Source organism: Eublepharis macularius, chromosome 16 (genome assembly GCF_028583425.1).
Source record: "Eublepharis macularius isolate TG4126 chromosome 16, MPM_Emac_v1.0, whole genome shotgun sequence".
Lineage (NCBI taxonomy): Eukaryota > Metazoa > Chordata > Lepidosauria > Squamata > Eublepharidae > Eublepharis > Eublepharis macularius.
In genome coordinates this window covers 38807764-38829667 of record NC_072805.1, presented here as the reverse complement: position 1 = coordinate 38829667, position 21904 = coordinate 38807764, and the positions used below count along the sequence as shown (strand labels likewise).

At 44.6% G+C, this 21904-nt stretch overlaps 1 protein-coding gene across 1 annotated transcript in view; it reads right to left on the bottom strand.

Annotated features, from left to right (window-relative positions):
- The window catches only part of NKD1 (NKD inhibitor of WNT signaling pathway 1), a 155439-nt gene extending 133938 nt beyond the window's left edge, over positions 1–21501 (bottom strand). Inside the window, exons 1-3 of the mRNA XM_055000578.1 lie at positions 21068–21501; positions 20874–20906; positions 20451–20599 (exon numbers count right to left, since the gene is read on the bottom strand). Coding sequence (XP_054856553.1) covers positions 20451–20599; positions 20874–20906; positions 21068–21092 — 207 coding nt within the window. The 5' untranslated portion in view covers positions 21093–21501. The remainder of the gene's footprint in view (positions 1–20450; positions 20600–20873; positions 20907–21067) is intronic.
- Between the last annotated feature and the right edge of the window lie 403 nt (positions 21502–21904).

Genomic DNA, 21904 nt, shown 5'->3' with positions numbered 1-21904 from the left:
GTCATAGCTGATTTACGGCAACCCCCTGGTGGGGTTTTCAAGGCAAGAGACTAACAGAGGTGGTTTGCCATTCCCTGCCTCTGCAGCCCTGGTCTTCGTCGATCTCCCATCCAATTACTAACCAAGGCCGACCGTGCTTAGCTTCTGAGATCTGATGAGATCAAGCTCACCTGGGTTATCCAGGTCAGGGCCCCTAACTACTAGAACCACAATAACTTATGTTAATTCACCTAATATGCATAATTCATACAGGTCATCAAACCTGTAAAAATTATTACGTTTTGGGAACCAATTGAACTCAGGACACAGATATCCACAACTGAATGTATTTATACGAATGTTCACAATAATTCTCAGTCATAATTTCTACACTACTAAACAACACCTGTGAAAACTTTTAGTTAATTAATTTTGCATTTCTATTTCCTTTTATTTACAGCTCACTTATGTGGAATAGTAATATAAGAACGAGCTGATGGGAAGAGGTTGATATGTAACACTTCCCCCATTTGAATTCTGAAGAGGTACAGTGCCACTAAATACTTTTTTATGAACATGTGAGATACTTCTTTGTTGGGTCCTGTGGATTTTTTGAAAAATCGTAGTATTTCACGTTAGGCAGATTTTTGTAGACAGATACTGTAGTCTAGCCTGAGCCCTCAACCATTAAAGACGAGGGAGGGGGAAGAGTGGACACAAATATGTAAGATGTAATTAAATTACACAATTGTTGCAGATGTTTAAATGTCCTTTAAACTGGGATGGGGGAAAAAAACTTTTGCACATCTTTAATGAGGGTGCATTCCATTATACCCCTCTATTCCTGGCATTTTCATCTCGGGACAGAATCCCTGGCATGCTCGGAAGCATGACAAGCCCTCCACCATGACCACATTCACCAGCTGAATCTTCCATCCTACTCAGATTGACCCGAGAACCTGTAAATACATCAATTTTTTGAATCCTGAGAAGACGACAACATTTGGGACTCTTTTTTGTATGCTTCCAACCCGTCAGAGGAGGGCAATGAAGATGGTGAAGGGCCGGAAGACCAAGTCCTATGAAGAAAGACTGAAGGAGCTTGGAACGTTTAGCCTGGAGAGGAGACGACTGAGAGGTGATATGATAACCATCTTCAAATACTTGAAAGGCTGTTATATAGAGGATGGCACAGAGTTGTTTTCCGCTGCCCCAGAAGGTCGGACCAGAACCAACGGCTTGAAATTAAATCACAAAAGCTTTCGGCTAAACATTAGGAAGAACTTCCTGGCAGAGCGGTCCCTCAGTGGAACAGGCTTCCTCGGGAGGTGGTGGGCTCTCCTTCTTTGGAGGTTTTTAAGCAGAAGCTAGATGGCCATCTGACAGCAGTGCTGATTCTGTGAACTTGGGCAGATCATGAGAGGAAGGGCGGGAAGGGTTGCATCAGTGCTTAGTTCTTGTGGTCTCTTCTCACATGCCCAAGGTAATTTTGATTGCCACTTCGCGTCAGGAAGCAATTTTCCCCAGGGCAGTTTGGCTAGGAATCCTGGAGGAGTTGTGCCATCTTCTGGGCACGGAGCAGGGGTCACTGGGGCAGTCGGGGCGGGGGTAGTTGTGAATTTCCTGCATTGTGCAGGGGGGTTGGACTAGATGACCCTAGATTCTGATTCTATGATCTACACACCCAACACGGCATCTTTCAATCTCCAACCATGAAGGCCAGAAGCTTAATTCTGGTTTAAGAACACCACAGAATGCTCTTTCTTTGCACCCAGTACAATTTTCCTTTCTTGTGATTAAAGTTCATTTCGAGCTGCTTCACCACGTATCTTTCTGTGGTGTATTCAGAGATTACGGCCGCTAGACAAACGAGCCTCTGATGCATGCCCATTACAACCCAAATGGCCTTCGCCATAAAAAGGTTTCAAGAAAAGCTTTAAGGAGAGTAAAGCCATCAACCTCGACAGGAGGAAGTCTCATTAAAAGCTTAATTAAGAGATAATGCGGCGAGTTTCTTCAGGGACTCTACAAATAGATCCACAATGCTCCAGAAAATCCACACCCATTTGCTTCTTGAGCGGTCTTCGTTTTGAACATCTGTACAACATTACGCATTACAATTGGTGCTTACATTTTATTGGCGCTGGATTTTAAGTCAAATATGTCACTGTTCCCCCCCCCCCAAATCTGCTGGACAAAATTATACCCAGTTCGTCATCCTCCAACCAGCTATGAGCGGAGCAGGAACCAACATAATAAAAGCCAGAGCCAGCATGGGGAGTGGTTTGAGGGTTGGACTTGGATAGGGCAAGAACCTGGTTCGAATCCCCACTCTGCCATAAGTGACCTTGGACCAATCACACACACTCAGTCTACCTCACAGGGTTGTTGGGTGGATAAAAACAGAGGAGGGGAGACGATTGCAATTTACTTTGGGTCCTCACTGGGGAGTAAACAATGGATTATAAAGAGTTAAGTAAATAAATAAAAATTATCCCATACGCATAGCAAGTGCTTTCCCTTACAGACTAATTTGTGCAGTATAGGATGGACACTCAAATATAAGGATGAATAAAAAGATGGGGGGGGGGTTAGGAAATAGGGCTTCCTGTGTGAGATATCTGCTTGTTCTTCCAGGGGGCTTTGGGCAAGACCCCACCCAATACCATGACCACTAAGCACACCATCATTTATTTATTTACCCTATTTTAAAATTATTTTTTATTTTTATTGTGGAAAAGTTAAAAGATAGAGCAAAGAAGGAAAGTAAAACATAAAAACCCAACTACAAAGAGCCAACAGTGGCCTACATACGAAGTAAAAAAAACAGTAAAAAGCATAATAAACATATTATTAATCTGTTAGTTTTTCGCCTACAATACTTCCTCCTTTAATATCAATCAGCTTGTGGTCTAATTAATATCTTTTCCCCTGTATCTCACCTTCTTGATATCCCAGATCTTTATTCTTAAAAATCAAAACCACAAACCATTAATTCATTTTTCTTCGTCTCTCACAGATAGTCCATAAAGGGTTTCCAATTTGCCATGAATATAGAGAGTGTTTTGTCTCTGATTAATGCTGTAAGTTTGGCCATCTCAGCTAAGTCTGTCATCTTTCCAGTCCAATCTTCCAAAGAAGGTAGATCCCTTCACTTCCATTTTTGAGCATATAAAAGCTGTGCCACTGTTACCATATATAGAATCAAAATACCATACTCTTTCCCCAATTTTTTTATCCATAATTCTCAATAAATAGAACTCTGGTTTAAGCTGTAGATTAGCTTTAAGATTCTCTGCATTGACATATGTAATTGTAACCAAAAATTTTTTTGCTTTGTTGCAATTTACTATATTTATTGGCTGCCTTTCTCACTGTGGTTCAAGGTGGAATATACAGATCAAGGCAATACAATCAAAATGATGAGACATCCAATAAACAGTGCAATAAGATTTGGACTGTAGAAATTTGGAACAGAGCTGAAGCAAACATAAGTATCGACATATTACACGATGCCAAAAATTACATAGTAATTGCCTCCCTCCTCCTCCATTCCATCTGCCCACTCCCATCATCCCAGACACATAATCTATTTACTTCCCCCTCTAGGAGACAGCCAGAGAGTGGCTGTCTCCTTCCCTTCCAGTATCAAAGAGACAAGGAAATGGGAGCTCTGGGCCACTGGGGGGCAGTATCCTGTTTCTTACTGGGAAAGGCTACTGGGGGAAGTGCCAGAGCATGGTTCTTGCACAAGCATGGTTCTCTTGCTGCCTTCCCGGCCATCCCTCTTATCACCAAAGGGGAGATCATCCCAGTAGTTCTTGCAAAATCGCAGTCTTCCATGGGCTCCTGCAGGGAGTGGAATATAGCTCCCACCAGGTGCCACTGCATCTCCCAGGCCCCCTTCCCATCAGAAAATGGGAGGCTGGGCCAGACATCACAATAACCTCTACGGTGGGTTGGGGAAAATTCTCACTTTCTGCTAGGAGCAGAAGGTGAGCCAATTTAGTGTAACGGTTAAGAGCAGCAGGGCTCTAATCTGGAGAGCCAGGTTTGATTCCCCATTCCTCCACTTGAAGTCAGCTGGTGACCTTGGGTCAGTCACTTAAGAGCGGCAGGACTCTCATCTAGAGAGCCAGGTTTGATTCCCCACTCCTCCACTTGAAGCCAGCTGGGGGACCTTGGGTCAGTCTCAGTTCTTCCAGAGCTCTCAGCCCCACTCAGTTTACAGGGTGATTGTTGTGGGGACAATAATAACACGCTTTGTAAACCTATCTGAGTGTGGCATTAAGTTGTCCTGAAGGGCGGTATATAAATTGAATGTTTGTTGTTGTTGTTGTTGTTGTTGTTGTTGTTGTTGTTGTTGTTGTTGTTGTTGTTCTCTGGCCAATGGGTGTGCATCCATCAGCATGTGATGCCACACTGATCATCAGGAACGGCCCTGGATGTACTGAAATTTGGTTCGGATAAGGGCATTGAAATTGACCTAAGCAACTGTGGCCGCGGTATTCCAGCGCAAGAAAGCCCAGATTGCCACTCATGCACCCTAAGCCCAGTGCATCTCCCATTGCAACACTCTTTTCCTAGCAAGAAAGATCCCCCCTCCCAGGTATATTTCTTACTTTTTAAAGGTAGGAACAGTGGCAAATTGGTCCTCTTGTTCCCTGGGGAAAAGCCATTCGTTTTGCATTCTCTTGGTTATAAATTTAGGGGAATCTCACACTCCCCCTTTTCCTTTCGTGTTCCCCTTTGTGTAACATTAAAATATTTTGAGATCAGCACATCAGGAAGATATTGATGGGAATGGCCTACACATGCCTCTGTTGTTTGCAGCGTTCCAGCCATTGGGGGGAAAACCCACACCTCTTTATATCCTGCTTAACATCACGAAAGTAGGCTTTTGGGGAGAAAATATTGATGGCACATGTTGTTTTTGACTGCAAATTAGGATGAAGCGCAGCCATAAACGTGCTAATTTCCTTAATGGCTTAAAGTCTCATCCTAAGGCTCCGGCCTTTGCCAGAAAATAAACGCCGCAGATGAGAATATTTTGTTGCACGCTCTTATGGACATATGGAAATGTCCTCTACTCCAGTTCATTAGAGGAAGGTTTCTTTATAAGGTTTTGTGCAATTCTGTAATAAGACCCAGGAGGGGCTGAATAAGTAGTATTTTTATAGCCCTGCTCTCTCTCTCTCTTCCAGAAGATGCTAGGGTGGCTTTTTATGGTTCTCTTTGAACTGGTTTAGGAAGAGGGGGAGATGCTGGAGAGGAGAAGTCGCTGGAGTATTGAAACTTTGTAAGGGCCGGTTCTTTCTTCAGAAGAAGAAAAATATCATCCAGTGATGATCTTTTAAAACAAAACAGAACGTTCTCTCGGCACGCCTCCCATAAGTCCAGCTGTTGGCCTTTATAGACATTCTTAAAAGGCCGCGGGTTATGTTTCCTACATGCGAGCTTCAAAACCTGGTTGAAAAAGCAAGCTGCAGATGTTGAAACAATTGGGGAGATTTTTGTCAGGGTGTGCAAGTATGTGTGTACAAACACACACACTGGCAGTATCTCTCTCTCTCTCTCTCTCTCTCTCTCTCTCTCTCTCTCTCTCTCTCTCTCTCTCTCTCTCTCTCTCGTTCGTATGTATTTGCTAATAAAAGCCCGGAGGTGAATTTGTTTCTGGTTCTGAATTTTGCATGGGCCGATACAGCTGTATGCAACTTTCCCTCCCTTTAATAATGTTATTAACCATTCTTGCAAGGGACTGCCCCAAAGTTACTAGTCCTCTTGCAGAAATATACCCCCTATATGAGGCTCTTCCGTCACGTTGTCAACCAAACGTCCTGAAGTGGTTCCCGGAGGAGATTCTTGCATAGCAATCATTTATATCATCATCACCAGACCACCACCCCAACAACAACAACAACAACAACAACATTTGATTTGTATACCGCCCTTCAGGACAACTTAATGCCATACTTAGAGCGGTTTACAAAGTTTGTTATTATTATCCCCACAACAGTTATCACCCTGTGAGGTGGGTGGGGCTGAGAGAGCTCTGAGAGAGCTGAGACTGACCCAAGGTCCCCCTGCTGGCTTCAATTGGAAGAGTGGGGAATCAAACCTGGCTCTCCAGGTGAGAGTCCTGCTGCTCTTAAGTGACTGACCCAAGGTCACCAGCTGGCTTCAAGAGGAGGAGTAGGGAATCAAACCCGGTTCTCCAGATTAGAGTCCCGCTGCTCTTAACCACTACACCAAACTGGCGTATTCATTTCAAGCACTTTAAAGGCCCACTTCTCACTTTAAAAATATATAAAATCTAAAATGTCATCCTTGCATCATTCTTTCCTCCTCCATTCTATCCTAACAACAGCCTTGTGAGGTAGTTTGGACTATGGGTGTGCCACTGGCCTAATGCCACACATCAAGCTTTACAGCAGTGTGGGAATTTGAACCTGGTGCTCCTAGATAATCCAACACTTTAACCACCGTATCGCACTGGCTGTCTTTGCCAGAGCAAATGACCGTGTCTTACCGGAAGCTGAAAAATCTTCATGTTTGGCACAAGGCATAAGACAGAGGGAAGGGCATTCTTTAAACCAGATGCCACAACCGGAAATATCCTGTCTTCAGTGTCTGTCTATCTTATCACACTGTTATCATTCCTTTCCCCCGAGGAGCTCAGGGCGGCACACATGGTTCTAACTTCCTCATTCTATCCTCAACACAACCCTGTGAGGTAGGTTAGCCTGACAGAGAGGAACTGACCTGTACAGAGTGCTTTGTGATATGCAGCTGGGTGGGGATTTAAACCTGGACCTTCCAGATCATTGTCCAACACTCTCACCACTACCTGGCACATGGAACAGGACAGGCGGCAGATATAACTACCGTGTAAGTTCATATGAGACCATTTTAAATGCAAAGTTCGCTTTACATTGAGCCCAGGGACAAATCTACAAAAGACAGGAGTTCTTTAAGCATGCAATTCCCCATACTTGGTACCCACTAGCAGCCTTATTGTTGTGTTCTGATGTTTCTGATCTAACTGACGTTTCCAGCTAATTGACGTTTCCTAACCATCTTTACGGTCAGGCCCATGTAAAAAGCATCTTAGTAATGTTAACCAAAACTTGATTATTGCCAACGTTAGAATCAGCGCTTAGTTCTCCTGGCCCCTTCTTACATGCCCAGGGTAATTCCGATCGCCACTTTGCGGTCAGGAAGCAATTTTCCCCAGGCCAGTTTGGCTAGGGATCCTGACGCTGTTTTGCCATCTTCTGGGCATGGAGCAGGGGTCACTGGGTGTGTGGCGGGGGGAGGTAGTTGTGAATTTCCTGCACTGTGCAGAGGGGTGGACTAGATGACCCTGGAGGTCCCTTCCAACCCTATGATTCTATGATTCTAATCTGCTGAAGTTTCCTACAGATACTATGGCACAGGTGGGCGCAGATGGTTGTTCTGTAAATACCTGTTGACACAATAAATAAAAGCAAGCGTTCCTTGCCAGGGAACACCAAAAGCAACACACCAGCCTCCCCCACTCCCAGGCTGAAGCACTCCTCTTTAATCTGGACCTCATTCTGCTGCCGGTTCGTGCCTCTTGTTCTCAGAAGAACAAAGGGTTGTTTTATCTTTGTTTACGCAGCACGAGCATTCTGGTTAAACATGAAGGCAGCAGATGGATTAACGAGAACTGAGTGCTTGGGAGACGTGGATTCTGCCAGACCTGGACACAGGGAGCTGCCTTATATCCGAGCATTGGCCCATCGAGGTTGGTGACTGTCTACTCAACTGGCAGCCACTCTTCAACGTCTCAAGCAGAGATCTTTCACATCGCCTACTGCCTGGTCATTGCAACTGGCAGTGCCGGGAACTGAACTTGGGGCCTTCTACAAACCAAGCAGATGTTCTTCCATTGAGCCAGGAGGCCGTAGGGTTGTTCACGCCTCTCCCTTCGGCACCCTTTTGGAATGGCTTCTCTTTCATTTCAGAGCAAGGGTGGAGTAATGGAGAGGTTGTTGCCGGGTTTGGACTGGGGGCAGATTTCGCTCTCTGGGTGGCCTCCTGCAGATCTATTTCAGCCTTACAGGGCACTTGTGTAGATAGCCTTCCCAAAGACCTTGCAGCATGGGCAGGATGCGGCACAATAATAAGCGCTGAACCCCGCTCAAAGAGACCAAAGCTTCCTTTTTTCAAATGGGGCCACCCAGCTGCTGTTGGGAAGCCCCCGGGCAGGGCAGGAAGGCCGCATTGTTCTCGAGTCGTTTGTCCTCCAGATCCAGTATTCAGAGGTACACGTCCTTTGAACTGGAAGGTTCTCCTCAGCTGTCCTTGCTCAAACTGCCTGGTAGACCCCATCTCAAAGGATTTGTCTGATCTCCCTTTGGAAATCATCTGCGCCTGCAGCTGTCTTGTGACAGAGAGTCCCATAGGTTTAATTATGCACTGCGTAAAGAAGTCATATTCCGTCATCTGTGCTGGACTTCCGGGGCCCTGAGTTCTAGTGTCAGGAGAGCGGGTGGAGGAAATCTCTCAAGACATATTGGGCAGTCATAAATCAATCTTATCCCATGGATTTGGGAATGCATGAGAAAAGAATGCCGGGTCTCATGAATCAGGGCACCTTCTTGGTGCCAAAGGAGAGTGCTTCCCAGTTTGGTGTAGTGGTTAAGAGTGCGGGACTCTAATCTGGAGAATCGGGTTTGATTCCCCACTCCTCCACTTGAAGCCAGCTGGGTGACCTTGGGCTAGTCACAGTTATCTCAGCCCCACCTGCCTCACAGGGTGTTTTGTTGTGGGGATAATGATAACACACTTTGTAAACTGCTCTGAGTGGGTTTTAAGTCATCTTGAATGCCATTATCATTATCATTATCATTATCATTATCATTATCATTATCATTATCATTATCATTATCATTATCATTATCATTATCATTATCATAAAGCCCAGTGCCTGCTTTATTCCTGCTCGACATTGTTATTTTTATTTATGACAATTCTTTAGTACATTTTCATTCCACCCTTCTTCCCAGGAGCTTGGGGTAGCATACATTGCTCTCCCCTTCTTCATTCTATCTTCACAACAACCTTGTGAGGTAGGGTGGATACGTTAGGCTGAGATGCAGTGTCTGGTCTGAGTTTATCCAACAAGCTTCCATGGCAGAGCAAAGATTTGAACCTGGGTTTCCTAGTCTGATGCTCTAACCATGACTCCACTGCTATTACCCTGCTGTTTTGCAATTGCTTTCCTACCACTGTGTGACCTGATTCACCTGGCCTTTGAATGGCAGCAGAGGCACCACTTGTATCCCTAAAATGCACAGCGCTATGCTTTTCCTTGGCTAGGAAAATGCACAACGAGATTCTCCTGGCTGCCTCTCCCAGCCAGGGGCATACCGGGAAGTTAAAACAGTGCAAGAGTATGCCAAGGGAAGTGACCCCACATGACTGCCAGTGCCTCAAGGTCCTCTTGGGCTTCCATTCATCCATCAGTGGCAATGATAGAGGTGTTGGCTTGCCAGCCATGCGAGGAGGTGATGCTCTTCTCATTGTCACTGCTGGCCAGATCCAAGCCCAGTGGAACCAGCGCACTGGGGCTTGGGTCAACTTGCTACTATTGTACTATTTACTATTGTAGGGAGGGAGTCTCAGATGTTTTGCTAATGAGGTAGGAACCACAGACTTCACCACTATGTTGCCTTACATATTATCTGTTGCTTTAAATATGTACTCCTATATACTACTTGTGCTTCACGCTGTCTAATGTCAGTCTTAGAACTGCTTATGTTCTGTTTCAGCAATTCTTCAACCCCGTATTGGATCCTTGCTAATGCTATGTCTTTGTAAACTTGTGTTCATTTACCCCATGACATTGTTTATGGAAATGTTCTTGATACTGTATGGAAATGCCTGCCCTCGTCCTTGCCACTGATTGTACTAATCCCACACTATGTAATCCGCCTTGAGTGTCAGTGAGAAAGGCGGACTATAAACAAACAAACAAACAAACAAACAAACAAACAAACAAACAAACAAACAAACAAACAAACAAAATACTGGCCACTAGTAGCTAGTAGCAAATGGCTACTATGAATGGCTTTGCTTATATAGTTCTTATTTTCTTTTTTTTTTTAATTTCCAAAATCACAACAGACAGCAGGAGATGGAACTTGCTCGGGGTCTTTCAACCTGCAGCTATGGCCCTGCTTCACTGAGTTTTAAGGAGTTTACGCATAAGTAAGTGTGGCTTCCCTACAGGTTTCAGGAACGTTAGCTATCGGCAACGGCTATTAAGTGGAGGCAGAGCTGCATAGGATGCGGGACATCCCGTAAACGGCCATTCACATTCTTTCCCACCCCCCTGCCCATTCACCCAGCTTCTGAAACAGTCATTTTTATTTCCTTGTGTGACCACATGGGCTAGAAACTTCCTTTAAAAACCCAAAGGAAACATCTTAAAGGATGTCAGATTCTGCTCAAAGTAATAAAGTTTACAGAGCAAGATCCAGGTCCAATAGCAGCTTAAAGACTAACTAGATGCTATTGCACCCGGACCTTACTCTTTGTCTGCAGACCAACACAGCTACCCACCGGAAACAAACTTTACAGAGTGCATACTAGAATCAAGCTCGAACTCAGAACCTGCTAGTTGAGGCATTAATTCCCCTTGCATTGTCACTTGCAGGCACAGAATGGAGGCAGTTCACTGGTTCCAACAGACTGGATTGGGTAAAAGATTGGGGCCAGATGTATGTCTTCTGTCCTGGCCTCTAAGACTTCCTCCTCTGGGCCTTCTGCTTTTCTCACTTGGGCACTCATTTAACTATGAAGGATTAATAGGCCTGGCCCAGAGAAGGAATCAAATGGAGTAATCCCACTGGATATCTGCCCAACACTCCACCCAAACCAGGTCCCATTCTGATTGGGTCTCACACTCTCAGTAACCTACAGGCTCAGCTGTTTATGGCCCAACCCCTACACAGAGTGTGTATGTGTGGTGCTGTCAAGTCATAGCTGACTAATGGTGACCTCTGGCAGGGTTTACGTGGCAAGAGACAATCAGAGGTGGTTTGCCATTGCCTGCCTCTGCAACCCTGGTCTTCGCTGGAGGTCTCCCATCCAATTACTAACCAAGGCCGACCCTGCTTAGCTTCTGAGGTCTGACGTGATCAGGCTCACCTGGGCTATCCAGATCAGGACACAGAGACAGACTGCTAAATAAAGTTGTTGTAATCATCCCCTTGGCAGTGGCAGAAAGTGCCATCAAGTCATAGCCCAATTATAGTGGCCCTTGGTGAGGTTTTCAAGGCAAGAGAGTAACAGAGGTGGTTTGCCATTGCCTGCCTCTGCCTAGCAACCCTCATCTGCTTTGGAGGTCTCCCATCCAAGTACTAACCAAGGCCAATCCCGCTTAGCTTCTGAGATCTGACAAGATCAGACTTGCCTGGGCAATCAACCACATAGTACTACATATTACCAGAGATTACATCTCTTGCCACCACCCTCCACAGTAATAGGTTCTAACAAGCTTTAAAAAAAAAAAAGTTCCTGAAGAAAGTTCAAGGACTACTCAGCTACCCTGCCAACATTCAAATTAACAACTCGCCATGTCAACTCTGAACTATCTGGAAAATGCACACAGATAAACACACATCGGTCTCATCTCAACCAGCTCTGCCAGATGGCTCGACAGACTCAGCTTTGTAAATTTCGCAACACAAAGCATTTAAATTTATGCTCTCCCCCCCCCACCCGCCCCATGTCAGTTTAACCTCCAGCGCATAGCTTTGAAACCCTGTAAGGGTGCCTAAAGCTTTCCATATGGTGATGGCATTGTGGTTTTTAATTGTACCGACTGGTATCATTCTAGGATAATTACCCGGGAATCCAGCTTCCAGTGAGATCGTTGGTCAATTCACTAATTTCATCACTACGGCACTCCTAGGACTTTCAGAAACTCTTTGATGAAGAAGGGGGGGACCATCCCCACGGCCACGTTTCCAAATCAGAGCTGTCGACATGGACTGTGCGTTTTTTTAATTCAATTATCTTTCATGGTGGCCAAATGTCGTTAGTCTTTTAGTCTTCCCGTCTTTGATTGGGCAAAGAACATTTTTAACCACACGTGGGTGCGTGTGCAATAAAATAAAACAATTCACTCTGCACAAATAGCCAAATAGACTAACAAAAAAAGAAAACTCCGATATACTGGCCTGTTGCAATGTTATTTCTCCAAGTCTACATTGTAGAAAAACCAGCACAAGGTTTAGCAACGTGTTATTTTGTCACACGACAACACAGAAGGCAGACATGGATTGCATACACCGAGATCTGTCTGCTCCACTGAGCAAACTTGGATGCTTTCTTCCTGCCTAAGGAGACTTCCTCTCTCCTAAGGGGCTCTTCTATTGGAGGAAAAACCAAGTAAGTTAGTAGAAGACTCCTTAGAGGCTAGAAGACTACTTGGAGTGTGGTTGGAGCCACCCCAGTGAATGCCGGATATCATCTTCCTTGCTTTATTCCAATGGTTTCCAGATTTTCTAGCCTCATGGGTCCTTTCGCACATCTATAGACCAAAGACTTCATGTCCACCATGGACCCACAGCATCTTAGAAAGAATTTGGGGATGTATCCTAGGGTACCTCCTCAAAGGAACATATGAAGCTGTCTTATACCAAATCAGACCAGCAGACAAGTAAGGCTGGGATTTAATAATAATAACATCCAATTTATATACCTCCCTTCAGGACAATTTTAACACCCAACAACAACAATCACCCTGTGAGCTGGCTTACAACAATCACCCTGTGAGGTGGGTGGGGTTGAGAGAGCTCTGGAAGAGCTGTGACTGATCCAAGGTCACCTAACTGGCATCAAGCGGAGAAGTGGGGAATTAAACCTGGCTCTCCAGATTAGAGTCCTGCCACTCTTAACCACTACATCAAACTGGCTCAAACTGGGCCTTTTACCAGATTGCCATCACAATTACAGTGAAAGCTATTCTACCACGGAACACGAGCGACCCAATCAGTTGTTGTCCTGGCAAATGTGTGGATTTGCATTCTTACTTTTCTTGTGCTCACAACATAATAAGAGACACATTCCAATGGGAGGGGCAATCAGCAAAACAGAGTAAGTACATAGAACAGTACAGAAACACCAGCCGTAAGCACGCACATCAGACTTTCCACATAAAACTTTTGCTTACAAAGGAAGGCATCACAATCTTGACAAAAACTAACTCCTTCCAGCAGGAGCTAATTCCACAGGGGAGTTGCAACCACTGAAAGGGGTCTGGTTCTCACAGTTACAGTTTTGACTGAGAGTCTCCCCAAGAAAAATTGCTGAGCTGATCTTGAGAGGTTACTTGGGCTCATAGGGACGGAGGCAGTCCTTCAGGCATGTGGGCCACCATACTGCAGCATAGTGGTTAAGTGGCTGGGCTGTGAATCAGCACTCTGCTGCCATAAACTTAGTAGGTGGCCTCGGGTAAGCCACTCCTCTCAGCCCCAGATCCCCAGCTGTAACATGGGGATAATAATAAGACAGAGCTTGTTAACTGCTTTGAGTGGGGCACTAATCTGTCCAAAAGAGCAATATAGAAGTACGGTTATTATTATGAAAGCTGCTGTAGCATGGTGGTTAAGTGGTTGGGTTGCGAATAAGCACTCTGCTAGTTCGACTCCCACAACCGCTATGAGCTCAGCAGGCACTCTTCTCGGCCCAGCTCTCCAGCTGTATTGTGGGGATAAAAATAACACTGACTTTGTTCACCGCTCTGAGTGCGGCACTAATCTGTCTAGAAGAGATGTATATAAGCAGTTATTATTATTACTATAAAAGCTGTTGTAGCATAGCGGTTAAGTGGTTGGGCTGCGAATCAGCCCTCTGCTGGTTCAACTCCCACAACTGCCATGAGCTCAGCAGGTGCCCTTGGGTAGGCCACTCCTCTCAGTCCCAGCTCCCCAGCCGTATTTTGGGGATAAAAATAACACTGACCTTGTTCACTGCTCTGAGTGGGGCGCCGATCTGTCTAGAAGAGATGTATATAAGCAGTTATTATTATTATCACTTGACACAGCCATGCCATGTGGAATAACTGCCTGACTTTCAGCATGTAGCCTTAACTACTCTGTATGTGGGGGAACTTCATGAACTGCAACCTCAAGGCCCCTTAACATGCATTAGTTGTGCCTTCGCTAGTAAAAGAAATAGAAATGTACTCTTGTTTTTGTACGTTCGGCACAACAGGTGGTACTCCAGGGATTCTTTAGAAGTAGCAGCTGTATTCCATTGCAAAACTGGAATCAGTCCACCATCTACGTGCTAAAGCATCTCTCCCAGAATGCAACAGTCTGGTGGGTTTCCATAAATGATGTTCAGGTGTTGTCAGCAGACGAATCCCAGTAGATATAGAAGTGTGAAAAGTCTAATCAACTTCACCCCATGTGGTTCTTTTGGGGACATCCGTTAAATTAAGATGACAGTCTTTTTCAAGACTCCAACAGGATTGCAAGATGCAAGGAAGAAAACTAGGAACATTTGTTATAGCTTTGAAGATAAAAGAAAACTGAATTAAGCAAATGCTATATTGACTTCCCTCACCCAACCGCTGAGTTGATACTCAGGGAAAAGAGAAAAAAAAAACCTTAAGAATTATGTAGGTTTGCAAAACCAGTTTGTAACAGCAAACTACTGAAAGAATAGAGAAATCTATACACAGCGGCAGACATTTCTTCCTATTCTGCTTTGGAGGCAAAACTCCATAAAATATCAATGAAAACACATTCTCTTTGGCTCTCAAGTTCTTTGCGAGGCTTTTGGCCTTGGGAAGTTCTTTCACCACACCTTTGCCCCAGAAGGTATTAACAGCTTCACAGAGATGCAAAATAGTAAAGAGTCCAGATCTGATGACGAGAGCTGTGGTTCTCGAAAGCTTATGCTACAATAAAGTTGGTTAGTCTTAAAGGTGCTGCTGGACTCTACTATTTTGCAACTACAGACTAACACGGCTAACTCCTCTGGATCAGAGATGGGGATTCCAGAACTAAAGATGGCTTAAAGATCGGAATGCCATAACTTAGAAGCCAGGGCCCACAATCGTTTTGAACCAGGGCCGATTCCAGACGGGCACAAATAAAGCGAATGCTTTCGCTTTTTCAGCGACAGCACTCGTAAAAACCCGCAATTTCCCGTCCTGGCTTACCTGCGGTCCATGGCGCTCGGTTGCGCTATATAAGTGGACGGTGTGAACGCAGTATGGGGGGGTTTGCACACTTCTGGACGCTTCGTCGCCGCAGAGAGGCCCTCCCCTTTCCCTCCTTCCTTTGCCGGCCGGCTAGCAACAATATTCCCTTAATTTTTTTTTTAAACTGGGCGCCATTTGCACAGTCGCACGTTTGCGCACATCAAACTGCGCAAATGCGCACAAATGCACAAAAGCGCACAAACGTCAACGCTGCGTATTCGCATACCTGCGCGTTTGTGCATTTGTGCAAAACACGTAAAAAAATTTTTTTAAACAAAAACGAAATGCAAACCAATGAAGGCCCCCGACGTCAACTGTGACGGGGAGGAAAAACCAGTCCTGGGTACCTCAGTTGGCCGTGCGAACATCCGGAAGCGGGACGGCACGGCACACTGCGAGACAAAGCGGATGGAGACGAAAGTGAACGCGTGGCCGGTAAGCAATTATTTCCGCAGAAAAACCGCAATTTCTGGCCATCTGGAATTGGCCCTGCAGTGGGGCTGGTAAACACCACCCAAAATGGCTGCAACAAGAGGTGGAGCCAAACCTAAAACAACTGCTGCAAGAAGCAGGGCCACATGCAATACCTCTCTTCTCACTTTGCAAAAGACTGGCATGGAAACCGTGTTGAAAATATGAAGCTCTCTTATTCAGAGCTTGGCCACTGATATGACAAAGTTAGTATTATCTGTACTTTGGTTGGAAGCCTGATCCAGCCACTGGGAGTGCTACAGGCCTGGAGAAGAAGGGTGGGTCTCTACTCCTGAATACGTCTCTCTCCTCCTGCAACAGCCCAGCTCCTGAGACTCTGTGACTAGAACAAAGCTCCCCCCTTTGCAAAAGAAGCTCAGGGTAATAGTCCTTTAGGCCTGAATGGGGAATGGAACCATACACCAGCTAAGGAAAGCCTGGGTGCTTGCTTACCAGTCTTCCTATTGCAGCCGTGGAACACTCTTTCCTTTAAAAGAAGGCAGCCAATTGCAAGCCCTGCCTTATAGTGACCCTACCCACTACAGAAGAAATAGTAGATGGTGCCACAGCGCCCACAGGCACCATGTTGGGAACAACTCTCCCTACTGGTATGCTTTAGACATATGTACATCAGAAGCTTTAGACATATGTATATATGTTTCACACCAAGCTGGGATACTGGTCTACATTGCCCAGGACTTCACATGGCAGATGCCCTCCAGGGTCCCAGATCTATGCCCCAGTCTAGTTACCTAAGATTATTTGATCTCTGAAAATTCATTGGAAATGCTGGGTATTGAACTTGGGACCTTTTCTATTTGCTTGGCTGTTACTCCTGAACTTGGGAATGTAGTCGCATCTCTAGGACATGTGCAGAGTACAGGTTTCAGGTGGTGTCCCTACAACTTCTAGTTTGAAAGGATCTCAAGGAAGCAGAACTGGGGAAGATCTTCGAGGCTTTGGAGAACCCCTGCCCATTCGAAGAAGACAACATGGACCGTAGGGGTGGCTCAGTAGCAGGCAGCTTTTTACGTTCTTAATTGAACTATGCATTAGGTGAGAGTCAGGGAACAACGACTTTCCTGCTTATTAGAGCTCGGGCAGTGCGAATGGAGGGTCAAAGCTGATTCTAGCCAAGCAACATTTCTACCAAAAGGGGAAAAAAATTGTCATCATTAGCAGATCAGAAGTTCAAAGCACACAGTCCCATTTCCCTAAAACAAGTGATGAAAAAGATCTTCCAGACTTGGCAACATGGAGTCCAATCCCCGTGAACTCATCCGTATTCTTTCCTCCTTGCTTAAGAAAAAAAAAACCAGCTACATTAAATCCTTGCACAATGTGGTGTCTACGCCTCTAGTTGACAAGGCGGCAATTGCCAGCTACAGCAGCAGTTTTGTTCTGGAGCCAAGAAGCCGCATAACTTCAAGTGATGTTTGAGTTCTTCTGTTCCCTGCTATTTAATAAAGCATTCTTCTCCTCTGTCAAGAACAACACGGAAGACAGATGCTCCAGAATTTAAGAAAGTATCCACAGATTGCTCCGCTCTGTTGTGTATAGGCGTGTGTTTTTCCAGAATACTAACCAGATCATTGAGAGGAAGATGCTGTCTCTTCCAATACTCAGTTGTGATGGCGAATACCTTTTTGTGCCTCTCTTTAACCCAATGGCTGTTGCAGGTAACCCAAACCAGCCAGGAAGGCATCTGCATTTTCAACAAGTCTGAGTGGGAACCAAAACTTGCAACTGGAATGTCTGGCATGCTTTGGAGCCCTAATTCAAACTCTTTTCAGAACCTGGTTTAGCTAAACCATTACTCTGTACAGGTATATACAAACTTTACTTGGTAATTAAGATGATCCGCATCAAATTCAGATCATAAGCAGAGTGGCTTCCACATCTCACCTTGGACTGACCAGTAATCTCAAGAAAAGCTGACAAAATAATAAATCTTCTATGTATTGTCGAAAAATAAATAAATCTTCTGTCTTTAATCCAGTTGGCATGTTTCTAAAGACCTCTAAGGTAGTTTATTCTTCTCCCTTTCGGCAGAAAGTCACAGAACTTGAGCAAAGAAGTAATTTCTTTACAATACTGTTCATCTTTTTGGAAGGCAAACCGAAGCAGTTTTGGAAGAGTGCTTCCAAGCAACTTGCACTCCATTACAGCACAGTAAAAACGTTCAAACCATTTACCTAACTGACAAACTGATCATTGGAATGCTAAATCATAAATAATTGGGAGTCAGCAACCCTCGCAAATATTCCAAATTAATTTCACGCACACTGGGAATTGGATGAGGTCTTCTGCTGGAATTTAAACTGTGTCTTCTGTGGTACTGGATATGTTTGAACATCTTTTTTTTTCCCCAAAAGGTGGTAGGCAGGAATGCAACGAAGCTTACCTCAAACAGTCACAGGTTTTAAAAAACCTGTATATAATAGACAAATATATTATGGCTTCAATAATTCCACTCTCCCATTTCTCTGAAATGTTGTCACAGCTTTCACAAAGTATACACTCACAATTTTTAAAAATAATCAGAGCAATATCATTTAACATGGTCCATATTTCTGCCATCTTTGTGAAGTTAACAGTACTTAAACCCTACTAAAAGACTGCCTAGAAGATTTTTTTTTAAAAAAACCACTCTGATAATTACTCGGATTATTAAATAAATATTCTTCCCAGGGGAAATGGTCATATACTTTACAAACCTGGATTGAAGCACAACAGTTCATTTGGTCACCTATGACACAGACTGCCTCCAGGTGACCAAGTAAAAATGCCTTCCTTCTCTTCCCCTTGTGAAAAACTGAAAGAGCACAGAATCACTAAGAGCAAACAGAGGAGTAAAAATGTTGTGGACTAGAAACTTGAGAGAGTTAGAGGCATACTTAAAAGACTTTTTAAACCCATGATTCAATGTCCGCATTCACCATGCCACCAAAACAGAGTTTGCTAGCATTAGTCAAAAACATATAAGGATAATATCCCATCAACAGGGTGAAAGTAAAGTGCTATCTTTTCAAATGACTCTGTAGTATGTAAATACCACCCGCCTCTGATTGCAAAACTAAACAATCTAAACATGAAGTATGCATTGAAACACACACTTATGCATACAAAAAACAGGCATCATAAAATAGATGTATTAGTCATTTGTTGTCTATTTATAGATAAGCCATTTGGATACAACAGCGCTATCCTAAGAACATGTGCATGTCCTATGACATGACTAGGATTCTGAGTAACCCCCAGAAATGGTCTCACAGCCTTGCTGTACTCCTATATTAACTGAAGTGTTTCCCAGATCATTAATGGAGACGTCAAAACAATTCAATATTGAGACTGGAGCTTGGGGGGTATATAAAATAGTAAAATTACCGTGTAAATCTGGCTTCCCTTGAAAACTGCAATCTGTGGATTCACCTTTTTGTCCAGTAAAAACTTCCCAAGACCTCCCCTGCTTACTACAGAAAGCTCCCTTTCATATCTGTTTTCAAGGATAACAACAGGAGAAAAAGCAAGTCCAGATGTTCAGGAAAAGCTAACATACACATCTTTGACAATGAATGTGCCTCCAGAAATGCCTGAACATAGAGGCAATGCACAACTCGATCTTGTGCATGTTTACTCAAATGTAGGCTTCCAAGGAAAGCATGCATAGGCAGGCAACCTAAGCAACATCACTTCTCCACATTGGAAAATCCCCTTGGGAGGAAACACACATAAAGTTTGCTACTCTACCCAACTTTTTTTTTGAGCCTTTCCAAAAGTTTTCTCCTTGGACAAAAAAATCCATGCTTTCCACAAAACCAAGTTCCATTCAGACAACAGTGTGAAGACCAAACTTTCTCACACTTGGATGCGCCAAGCTCTAGACCTCCACACAGACTCCTCTAATAGTTCAGCTCAAATGAACTGGCCCAAAGCCTACTGGAACCAAGAGAAAGCATTCCAGAAATTTTCAAAATGGAAAACAATGGCCCGAAGAACAATAAGAGCACCCACCCACCCCACCTCCCTCTTTCCTCCCATTCATTCCATTCCCAGAAGAGGAAAAAGTCATAATCAAACAAAAGAGAGGTACAAGCATCTCCAAAAGTATGCAGAGATGGACAGGAAAAGATAGATCTGCTACCTAATCTACATGGTCGAGTAGCCAAAAGCACACACACAGCGCTGGCATATGGGATAGTACTCAACAAGTGATCCACCGTGAGCATGCAGTACCCACCAACTAACAGGGAAATCCTAGGCAGAGTTACTCCAGTCAAACCCCATTGAATTCACTGTAAGAATCCTACAGAAAAAAGTAACTCATAGAACAACTTCAGCCAGTTGAAAGCAGGCAGCTTCATGAAGCAAACGGCAAAACACCCAGAAATAAAAGGAGGCCACACACACAAACATAACCCAGGACTTTCCTTTTGTATATTTAGGGTCTTGGCAATTTTGCAGTAGGTATCTGAAGCAGGAGAGGGAGGGCATAATCTGTCCATTCATAAAAAAAACAAGTATCATACAGGGTTATCTGCCCTACCAGAACAATGTTTTGTCCTGCAAATTTACATCACCTTCAAAGAGAGGGCAGACTGCATTCTCAAAGAAGCACAGAAAACCAAATGAAAAAAGAGGGTAGAAGGGAGGGGGAGAGAGAAAGAGAGAGTTTCTTTCCAGGAGCTACGACTAGGGCTGAAATTAAAGCTTTAGCTTTGTAGGCAGGCAAGAAAAGGAACCCGTAACTTACTCTGGAGCCAGAGAGCCTGCAAACTGTTCGGTGCTGACAGCCGGGCTGGGGTCCCAAACTGCTGCTCCCGCTTCCCAGATATTTCTGCTTCACCATCCAGTCCTCCAGCCCTTTCCGAGCCAGGGAGGCATTCACAGCAAAACTATCACCTGGGCAGAGGGGAAGGGGGGGGGAGTGAGAAAAGAGATATAGTTGCCACACTGGATTCAAACTCTCCTTTTAATTTGCCTGCTCCAGCCCAACACCATCCCAAAGAGGGGAGCAGAGAGGGGGGAGAGAAAGAAAGATCCAAGAAGGGAAACTAGTAGCAAGGCTACACCCCACCCCCAGCATCCATGCAAAGAACCCACAAACTTTTGGGGTTAAAGCGAGGGGAGAGTGAAGTTGGGGGGAGTGAGGAGAGGGGGAGAAAGAACTGCTTACCTTCGGGACTTTCTCTCAGTTTACAAACAGCGGCTTCAGAGATCCATGTGGAAAACAAGGCAGGGAGGGAAATTCAGGGAGAGAAAAAGAGGGGGGAGAGATGGTTAGATAGCAGCATTTCATACCCTCCTTCTCCCTCCCTCCGAACAAGACCTGTGATCCCATTTTCCCCGTAAGCCTTGCCACAAACTTACCATGTTTCGAATGAAGTTTCCCCATCTTCTGGGCATCGAATGCATCGGACAGGGTCAGCGAAGGGTGGTTGAGTTCATCGCTTTTTGACAAAAATAATAAAGGTGGGAGGAATCTGTTTCCCCTCTCTTGGTACAGACAGACAGATAAACACACACTTTATATAGCTATCTATATAAAATATATACACCTATAAATTCCCAACAGGTCTCTCTCTCTGTTTTTTTAGAAATCCATGTGCTCCGATCTGTCCTCTTCCTTCTTTCCAAGCCACAGCATAAGAACAGAAGCAATTACATGCATTTCATATAGATACATATGCACGTTTGGGTGTGTGTGTGTGTGTGTGTGTAGTTGCAGACACACAACAGCGGAGCCTGTTCCAATCACAGCCTTCTTGCAAGCAACCCAGAGTTGGCTGCGATTCTCTCTTCTGTTCTAGTCTCTCTTCCCCCTCTTTTTTTTTTCTTCCTTTCCTTCTTTCCCAAAGACAGAGGCGGTTACAAAAGACCTTACTTCACCCACCAGGGAACATGATTGACACCTCATTGAGATTAGACCACTTGCAGGCAGCCTCTGGATTCCTATTGGACCGAGGCGGTACATGAAAGAGAAGAAGGAGCCTTTTGGAGACTCCAAAAAAAAAAAAAAAACTGGGAAAGCTGCAGCGGCGGCGGCTTTGGTGTGTTTCTCTTCCAGGCAGACGCAGGCAGCAGAGCTCCGAGCCATGGAGGGAGGGAGGGAGGCCCCATTCCGGAGATGTCTTTCTCTCGTTCTGGTTTTTGGAACCTACAAAAAAGAAGAAATTTTTTTTAAAAAGCCACCGGTGCCTGCAACTT